The 10,571-nt window shown below is 36.9% G+C and overlaps 1 protein-coding gene across 1 annotated transcript; it reads left to right on the forward strand.

Annotated features, from left to right (window-relative positions):
- The first annotated feature begins 1,530 nt into the window (after positions 1-1,530).
- On the forward strand, positions 1,531-2,463 carry LOC136171021 (olfactory receptor 2A2-like). Its single transcript, XM_065939723.1, has one exon. The coding sequence runs from the start codon at positions 1,531-1,533 to the stop codon at positions 2,461-2,463; it is 933 nt and encodes a 310-aa protein (XP_065795795.1).
- The last annotated feature ends 8,108 nt before the right edge of the window (positions 2,464-10,571 follow it).

The raw sequence follows: 10,571 nt of genomic DNA on the forward strand, positions 1-10,571 counted from the left end.
AAGATTCCCTGCAGGAAGGAACGGCAACCCACTCTGCCTGGAAAACCCCACAGACAGAGGAGCCAGGTGGGCTGTGTCCATTGGGCCGCAGAGTGTCAGACGTGACTGAGTGAGCCCACATAGTTACAGCAACATTGCATAATATTGCCAACTTAATATTTATACAAGCCCTTCCGAATGAAATCACATCATAGAAACAGGAATCGAGGACTGTCCCGCCACTTTGTTCAAGCCGCTGCTCCTAAAGGGCCATGGTCCTCTTAATTGTTGCCTCCCTTTCATTGATACTTTGCAAAGTTGAAAATGCTACCAAATATTTCTTCAGAATTCCTTCTTAGTTTATTTACTTTCTGGTAAATTTAACTTTTTCATAGAGAATTTCCCTGAAACTTTCATGTAAGCGTCACTTCAAAGCAGGTATAAGACATTCGTTTATTTAGGTGTTGCCATTTTCTCAACATATATTTTATGGTCCCTGACTTTATGCATAGTCAGGAACACCCAGATGAAACCCTTTGTTTGAATTGCATGGATTATTCCTAGTATTTTTTGTAAGAGAGCAATTTTCAAATTATTAAAATTTCTAATTGTGTCCTTTTTTCTGGTAACATTAAACTCATGTCCTGATCAACAGACAGCAGTGATAGAAGATGCTCACCTAGAAACCACAGAGATGAGTGTAGGATAATTTGTTAAGCCGGAAGGAAGAAAGAACTTAAAAATTATGGACTAATAACTTTATAATAATAAAGATAATTTGGAAACACCACCTCAGCCAATTAACCCACATTAGTATCACCTATATTGAGATTAATTAACATCATCTGCAGATGTATTCATTAAAGATTTTAAGATTAGGGACATTTCTTTTCTAACAAAAATTTATAATCTGAACTTAAAATATGGGTAATCACTGGAAAAATCATAATTGAGAGACATACAAAACAAGAGCTCATACTCTTCAAAATTATCACTGTCAAGGCCAGAAAGAGTAACTATTTCAGATTAGAGGAGATAAAATATGTTACGTGATACTGGATTTGAATCTTAGACCAGAGAGGCTGAAATCTGTACCTAGAATAGGGAATCATTGATGTCATATCTCCTGACTTTGGTAAAGATAATGAAAATAGATTAGTGAATATCCTTGTTCTGGGAATAATAAACAGCTTAGGGATGCATTGGCATTATGGTTTCACTTATGTGGTCCACAGAAAATCAACAAAACACATACATGTAAAAGAAATGATAAAAGAAACATTAAAAAATGATAAAATGTGTATATTAGATTTGTTTATATGTTCTGATTTTTCTGAAAATTTGAATTACTTTGCAATAAAAAATAAAAAACAAAGGAAGCACTGAAAAAAAAAAAAAAAAAAAAAAAAAAAAAAAAACAAAACCTCAGAGACAGAGTGTCAGGCACACAGGCATCCTCCAAATTCACTTCCCATGAGTAACTCTGATTTTCGTTGCTGTCCAGCTTGACCTTCCCATCACACTTCAGCCCCTTAGAGGCTGCCTTTGGGGATGGAGGGCAACCAGTCATGGATCGCAGAATTCATCCTGCTGGGCTTCCAGCTCAGTGAAGACATGGAGTTGCTCCTCTTTGTTATCTTCATCCTGTTATATACCTTCAACCTGCTGGCAAATGGCATGATCTTGGGACTCATCTCTCTTGACCCCAGACTGCACACCCCCATGTACTACTTCCTGTCTCATCTGGCCATCACTGACGTCGCCTATGCTTCCAGCCATTTGCCCAATATGCTGGAAAACCTAGTGAAACACAAGAAAACCATCTCCTATTTCTCGTGCACTATGCAGATGGTTTCCTATTTGGCCTTTGCTTCTGTCGAGTGCCTGACTTTGGTGGTGATGTCCTATGACCGGTTTGTGGCGATCTGCCACCCCCTGCAGTACACGGTCATCATGAACTGGAGGGTGTGCACATTCCTGGCCATCGCTTGCTGGGCGTGTGGATTTTCCCTGGCCATAGTCCAAGTAAGTCTGTTTCTACGGCTGCCCTTCTGCGGGCCCCAGAAGGTAAACCACTTCTTCTGTGAAATCCGGTCTGTGCTCAAAGTGACCTGTGGTGAAACCTGGATCAACGACGTTTTCCTCCTTGCAGATGGCGTGTTTATCTTAATTGCTCCCATTTCCCTGGTGCTGGTCTCCTATGTGCGCATCCTCAGGGACATCCTGAAGATCCAGTCAAAGGAGGGCCGCAAGAAAGCCTTCTCCACCTGCTCCTCCCACCTCTGTGTGGTTGGGTTCTACTTTGGCATAGTCCTCATGGTTTACATGATCCCCGATGATGATAATCGAGAGGAGCCGCAGAAAATCCTTTTCCTGTTTTACACTTTCTTCAACCCATTACTGAACCCCCTCATCTATAGTCTAAGGAATGCTCAAGTGAAGGCTGCCTTCCACAGAGTATTGAAGAAAAAGAGGACAGTGTGACACAGGGCAGATTGATGGTTTAAAAAATTTCCCAACAAAATGCATGACTTAAGGATGAGAGTTCTCGAAGAGTAACATCATCAAGATGGCAGAATAGGAACCCCAAGCCCCGCTTCCTCCATGGAGATGACAACATAGATCAAATTGCCGTCATGGGACACCAGAAAACATGTTGGAGTTTGCAGTACCCCAGACTAGGACAAAGCCAACAAGAGATGCAGTGAAGTTTTTAGGCCAATATATGGCATTTGACCCACCAGACCGCCTTCTCCTCCCTGATCCAGTGATAGGATCTGTCAAAAATTCCCAACTCCCAGCTCTCCTGCAGGAGAGAAAGACAAAAAGAATGGCCCATGCCTATCCTTTCTAGCTTTTCAGGTCGGGCAGGAAGCCTGTAGGCTTGTTTTCTGTCGTGCCTGACTTAGAGCATGGGAATGGCAATTTGGACTCCTTGTTGGGACCACAAAGAAACAGAGCAAGCGCCAACTTTTTACACTTATACATAGATTTTTAAATATTCACACTTCATGTAGATGTGTAGTGTTATCTCGTTGTAATGGGAGATTCCCTGATATATGATATTGAATGTGTTTGCATGTGCTTCCTTACCATCTGTATATCTTTTCTGGCGAGGTATTTCTTTGTATCTTTTGCCCATTACTATGTACTGTAATAAACTTTACTTTTTAGAGCAGTTTTAGAGTCATAGCAGAATTGAGTGGAAGATACAGATATAGCCAATTTACCCCCTGCCTCTGCACACACATAACCTCCCCCATATCACTCTCTCCATGGAGTGGTACCTTTATTATCATTCATCAACTTGCATTGACACAATATTATCACCCAAAGTCCATCACTTACATAAGGTTTCACTCATGATGTTGTATACTCTCTGTGTTTGCACAAGCGTATGATTATGTATATCCACCATTATATTATCATATAGAGTAGTTTTACCCCCTAAAAAATCACCTCTTCCTTCCTCCCTCATTGCTGATCCCTGACAACCACTCATCTCTTATGCTTCCATAGTTTTGGCTTTTCAGAATGTCATATGGTTGGAATTATAAAGTATGTAATTTTTTCTCACATTGGTTCCCTTCATTCAGTTGTATGGATTTAAGTTTCCTCTGCCTTTTTTTTCTTTTCTTTTGCTTGATCATTCATTTTAGCGCAAAGTATTTTTCTGTTGTCTGGATACACCACAGTTTATCTATTTACCGACTGAAAGACATCTTGATTGCTTCCACATTTAGGGAATTACGAATTTAACTGTTTTTTAAAATTAATTTATTTATTTTAATTGGAGGGTAACTACTTTACAATATTGTAGTGGTTTTAAAACATCTCTGTGCAGGTTTGTGTGTGGACATAACTTTTCACATCCTTTGAGTAAATACCAAGCAGTGTGTTTAAGAAATTGTCAAACTGCCTTTCAAAGTGATTGTACCATTTCACAATGAATGAAAATGAATTCTCCTCAGCAGTATATGAAAGTTCCTGTTGATTCATATCCTAGTCAGTGTTTGGTGTTATTTCTTTCTGGATTTTAGCCATTCTACTGAGTATAGTGATATTTCATTTTTTTTAAAATTTGCATTTCCCCAGTGACAGATACGTGTTTTTCATATGCTTATTTTCAACTCGTATATCTTTTTTGAATAGGTGCCTATTACAGTTTTCACCTATTTTTAAATTAGGTTGTTTTATTACTATTGTGTTTTGAGAGTTCTTTGTATATATATTGGAATCCAGTCATCATCCTGTGTGAGCAAAGATCTCTGCTCTGTGGCTTCACTTTTTTTATTTTTACTAGTATCTTTCACAGAGCAACAGCTTTTAAATTTAATTAAACATAATTTATCGACTTCTTTCTTTAACGATGAAGATTTTTGATTTTCAGTTCAGGGTTGTCATTTTGTATTTTGGAGGGAGGAAGAGTGGATAGTTCAAAATCTCTTGTGGTTTACCCTGCGGCAAGACTTAACAGTGATTATTGAAAGCAGTAATCATAAGGGCAAGGCCTACAAATAAGTCTCCTACTCTGAAACAGTGCATCTTGGTGCACTGAATTATGCTTTTACATCACTTATTAGCTTATGTGAAATTAGTACTTGAATCCATATCTGGGAACACAGAAAAAGTGAATAAGCGGTCAATTAAAGGAAATTTCTCAGAACCTAGATTTACCTATATTTACTGGGAAATAAGTCCAAGTGAGAAATAATAGATAGGACTAAATCCCAAGGATCCAATATAGACCCCCCCAAAAAAAGGAAAACAAAAAACCAAACAAGTGTTCATTGCCAGTAGGTGCACTGCAAGAAACTACACAAAATCTTTTTTTCCCTTTGAAAGAAGTGCTCCCTGATGGTAATGGGTATAGTTATTTTCTCTGAGATTTGAGGATGTTTTCTCTTTGGTCTTCTGAGTGTGACTATAATATGCCCAAGTGATGTTTTAGTTTTATTTATCTTGCCTCTTATTTGCTGGACTGTCAGCATTCATGGAAACATAACTTTTATCATGCTGGGAAATATTTCAAAGTAGTCCCCTCAAAATGTGCATTTGTGCCATTTTTTAATTTTTATTTTTGTTTTAGCTTTATTGAGACATAGTTGATATGGGACTATATAAAATACAGAGCATGATAACTTGATTTGCATACATAGTAAATTTTTATCACAAGTTTAGTAAACATCCATCATCTCATATATATATATATATATATATATATATATATATATATATATATAAATTAAAGAAACAGAAAAATTTTTTCCTTGTGATGGGAACTGTTAGAATTTACTCTTCAAACAATTTTCATATATACTATACATCAGTGTTAACTATATTTGTTGTATTGTACATCACCTCCTTAGTATATATTTATCTTATGACCAGAAGTTTGTGGCTTTTGTCTGCCTGCATCCAATTGTCCCAGTCCCCTCCCCCATACATAATAACCAATAACTTGATCCCTTATCCTATGAGTTTGGTTGGTTGGTTGTTGCTGAAGTATAATTGACCTATGTACTCAGTTGTGTCCGACCCTTTGCCACCCATGGACTGTAGCTGCCAGGTTCCTCTGCCCATGGAATTTTCCAGGCAAGAATGCTGGAGTGAGTTGCCATTTCCTACTTCAGGGGATCTTCCCAACTCAGGGTTCAAACCCATGTCTCTTATGTCCCCTGCATTGGCAGACAGATTCCTTTCCACCACCAGATTCCCAGGTCACTACCTGGGAAGCCCTAGTTGATTTGTAACCCTGTGTTGGTTCATGCTGCAGAATGTAGTGATTTGCTATTTCTGTACATTTCAAAATGTTCACCAGGATAAGTCTACTTGTAATTTATCACTATACAGAGTTGCTAATTGTTGTTGGCTATATTCTCCATACTGTACCTTTCATGCCATGACTCTATTTTGCAGCTGGAAGTCTGTGTCTCTTAATTCCCTCCATCACCTATTCCTTTCTCTTCCCTCCTCTCTGGCACTCATCTGGTTGTTCCCTTTTCTATGTCTCTGTTTCTGTTTTATAATATTTGTTCATTTGTTTTGGTTTTTAAATTCCATATATAAATAAAAACATACAGTATTCATCCTTCTCTGTCTGACTTATTTCACTTAGCATAATGACTCTAGTTCCATCCATGTTATCAAATATAGCAAGTTTTCATCCTTTCTTATAACTGAGTAATATTCCATTGCATATACCACAGTGTCTCTATTTATTCATCTGTTGATAGGCACTTAGGTTACTTCCATATCTTGGCTATTGTAAATAATGCTGCTGGGAACATTAGGGTGCATGTGTTTTTTATTAGTGTTTTTTGTTTCCTTTGGATAAATACCCAGGGTTTGAATTGCTGGACCATCTGATAGTTCTATTTTCAATGTTTTGAGAAGTCTCCCCATTTTTCCCCATAGTTTGATGTATTCCCATTTATTTAGTTTGTTTTTGCTTCCATTGTCTGAGGGGATATACACAAAAAGGAACACTAGGATCAGTGTCCAAGAAAATACTGGGTATGTTTCATTCTAGAAGTTTTTGTTTTTTTTAACTGAAGTATAGTTGATTACAATATTGGTTTCAGGGGTACAGCTTAATGATTTAGTATTCAGATTATACCCCATTAACAGTTATTACAAGATAATGGCTCTAGTTACCCATGCTATACAATATATTCTTGTTGCTTATATATTTTATATGTAGCAGTTTATATCTCTTAATCCTTTCCTCATGCTTTGCCCCTCCCCTTTCCCTTCCCATTAATAATGAGTAGTTTTTCTGTATCAGTGTTTCTTTTGTACATATACATTTTTTGTATTAGTTTTAGATTTCACATGTAAGTGATAATGTAAAATATTGTCTTTGTCTAATTTATTTAACTAAGCATCATATTCTCTAGGTCCATCCATGATGCTATAAATGGCAGCATTTCATTCTTTGTGTCATATTCCACTGTATATATATGTGTATGTGTGTGTGTGTGTGTGTGTGTGTATATAGGGCTTCCCTGATAGCTTAGTTGGTAACAAATCCACAATGTAGGAGACCCCAATTCGATTCCTTGGTTGGCAAAATCCTCTGGAGAAGGGATAGGTTATCCACTCCAGTATTATTGGACTTTGCTTGTGTCTCAGTTGGTAAAGAATCTGCCTGCAATGCGGGAGACCTGGGTTCGATTCCTGGGTTGGGAAGAGCCCCTGGAGAAGGGAAAGACTACCCACTCCAGTATTCTGGCCTGGAGAATTCCATGGACTGTATAGTCCATGGGGTCACAAAGAGTTGGACATGACTGAGAGACGTTCAGCATCACCATATGTGTATATGTGTATGTATATATATATATAAGCTTCCCAGGTGACTCGGTGGTAAAGTATCTGTTTGCCAATGCAAGAGATGTGGGTTTGATTCCTGTGTTGGGAAGATTCCCTGTAAAAGGAAATGGCAGCCCAGTCCAGTATTCTTGCCTGGGAAGTCCCAGGGACAGAGAAGCCAGGTGGGCTATAGTCCATGGGGTCACAAAAGAGTTAGTTGTGTTATTATTTGTTTTGTTATTGTTTTCACCAATAACAAAAGTTTTCAAGACTTTGTTATTATTTTCACCACTTCCTCCCTATTTTGCCTAGAAGGCCCAGAAAGAGTTAGTGAATACTTAACTTAGCAACTAAAACTATATATATATATATATAAAATGTCTTCTTGTCCTCAGTGATGTTGAGCATGTTTTCATATCCCTGTTAGCCATCTGTATATCTTCTTTGGAAAAATGCCTTTGAGGTCTTCTGCCCATTTCTGTTTTCTTTTTGGCTGCACCCCACAGCTTGCAGGGCGTTAGTTCCCCAACCAGGAATCAAACCCAGGCCACCTGCTGTGGAAGTACAGTGTCCTAAGCCCTGGGGAATTCCCACTGCCTTTTTCTTGATTGGATTGTTTGTTTTATTCAAATTGACTTGTGTGAGCTATTCATATTTTGATTATTAACCCATGTCAGTCATGATGTCTGCAAAAATTTTCTCCCATTTTATATGTTTTTTCTTTTTCCATTTTATCCATTGTTCCTTTTCTGTGCAGAAGCTTTTAAGTTGAAATCCCATTCATTTATTTTTGCTTTTATTTCCTTTGTATTAGGAGACAGATCCAAAAAAAAAAAATTGCTATGATTTATGTCAGAGATAATTCTGCCTGTATGCTCTTCTAGGAGTTTTATATTTTCAGGTCTTGCATTTAATTACTTGAGACATTTTAAATTATTTTTGTACATGGTGTGAGAGAGTAGTCCAGTGTGATTCTTCTGCATGTAGCTATCCAGCTTGATGTAGGGCTCAGAGTCCTTGCTTCTTAGGAAGAAATTCTGCAATTGTAATTGTCATCCTTCTTGTGGGTCACCCACCAAGGGGTGATTCTACTGTGACTCAGATCCTCCTACCTGTCTCATTGTGGTTCCTTCTTTTTAGCTTTAGTTTAACAAGATCATTCCTGCCATTCTTCTGATCTTTCTCATCAATAATCCTTCTGTAAATACTTAAAAATTTTGGTGTGCCCCTGGGAAGAAATGAACTCTGAGTCTTCTTCCTCCACCTTCTTGACTATCGCTTTGCCTTTTTATTTGACTTTTCTCTTGAGTATGGTTAACTTTTTTTTAACCATGTCCCCACGGATCTTTCAGACTCTACTCCACTTTTTAAATTATTTTTCTTTTAATGCTTTGACTTGAATGTTTTTTGTTGATCTCCATTTAGGCTCATTGATCCTGTTCTTGCCAGTGTCTAGTCTGCTATTAAATCTGCACAGTGTTTTCTTAATTTCACCTATTATTATTTGTGCACATATGATATCTGATTATTTTTGAGGATTCTGATTCTTCATTTAAATATTAGCTTTTAAATTTTGTGTAACTTTGTTCCTGGTCTCTTTGACATAAATGACAGTTATTTTGAAGTCTTGTAGCTTCAGTGTCTGTGGTATGTCTGAGATCTGTTCTATTGGCTCTTGTATCTCTTGGTTATTGATCATTTTTTCCTGATTTTTTATATTTGGAATAATAAATGACAAAGACTATAGATATTTTATCATATATTAAGGTTAATGAGGCTTTGCTTTTCCCCTCTAAAGGCAATTAAACTTGTTGAGGATCATATTGTTCTTTTAGGGCTTGGTTTTAGATTTGTTAAAGCATGTGTATTTCAGTTACATTTTTGTAAGTTAGGACTTGGGCAATGCCCAAGAAAACATCTCACACATATTTTTGGGAAATGCTCTTCTACATATACTTTCTTTCTATAATCTCATCCCTAAACCTCTCTTTTTTGTTTGCCAATAACCCCAATCCCTGTTGCAAATTTTGGTTCATTTTCTTGAGCACTGTTTGGAAAATACCTGTTGGAAGAAAGTCTGTGTGAATGTGAGGTTTATTTGTATTTCCCTTTAAACAAGTTTTATAGCCTTCTCCTATCTATCTACTTGTAAAATACACTCATTCAAAGCCTAAACTCTTCTGATTTCATTAACAACTTGACCTTTCTCAACAAATCATTAAGAGTTGTTGGAAAATCCTGTCTCCGGAAAATGTAAATGTTGAAGCTCTAACCATCAGTACCTCAGAATGTGTCTGTATTTAAGATTGCATATTTAAAAGGTCAGTAAGTTAAAATAAGGTAATTAGGTTAGGCACAATATGATTTGACTGAACTCCTCATAGAAGAGGTGATCAGGACGCAGACATATACAGAAGTAAAACCAGGTAAAGTCACAATGAAAAGACTGCCATCTACAAGCCCGAGAGAGAATTTAGAAGGAACCAATGCACTGAATCCTTGATCCTGGACATCTAGCTACTAGGACAGTAAGAAAGTATATTTCGTTTGTTGAAGCCATGGAATCTGTGGTATTTTGATATTTATCCCCAAGAAATTTGACACTTTAGTTTAGAGTTATGAGAAATAATCAAATAAATATCAGTTAACCAAGTGCCAAGCAATGCCATATGGAAGTCAGTTATCAAATAAATTGTTTACAAATATATTGGAAGAGTCTCCACCATGAAATATAATTTTTTTAAGTTTGAAAGCAGACTTCTTTTTCTTAATTATAAGTCTTAAAAATTGGGTCTTCTAGAAAATTAGATCATTATTTGAATAAGACACACAAAAAATTCCAATTTAGCTCTAAGTCACAATAATAATATCTAAATTCCTTATCAAGTTGCCCATGCCTGCATTTCTCTGAGATCATCTCAAAGGAGCACATAATCAAATTTTACCTTAAAAATTAATTAAAATCACAGGGAAATAAATACCATTTTGTGGACAAAGTGTGTATGTGTATGTATTCTTCAATCCATAAACCAAGATAAGGATGAGAGATTGATTCAAAAAGCAAAACGGCATCTCCTGTGTGCTAAATCTTCCTCATTTTTTCATAAAGCCCGACAATGGAACAGTGCTGTACAATTTGGCCTGAAATGGAAGAAGTCATGAGGACCACAGAATCTACTTCTCAGGCTCCTAGACAGGCAGGAGTTTGTCATATGAAAATCTAGAAAATGTTCTTGAAATTCATCTAAGTTCATGTATTTTGAAGACCAGTTATATTATCT

The sequence above is a fragment of the Muntiacus reevesi genome, chromosome 6 (genome assembly GCF_963930625.1).
Source record: "Muntiacus reevesi chromosome 6, mMunRee1.1, whole genome shotgun sequence".
In the NCBI taxonomy this organism is placed as follows: Eukaryota; Metazoa; Chordata; class Mammalia; order Artiodactyla; family Cervidae; genus Muntiacus; species Muntiacus reevesi.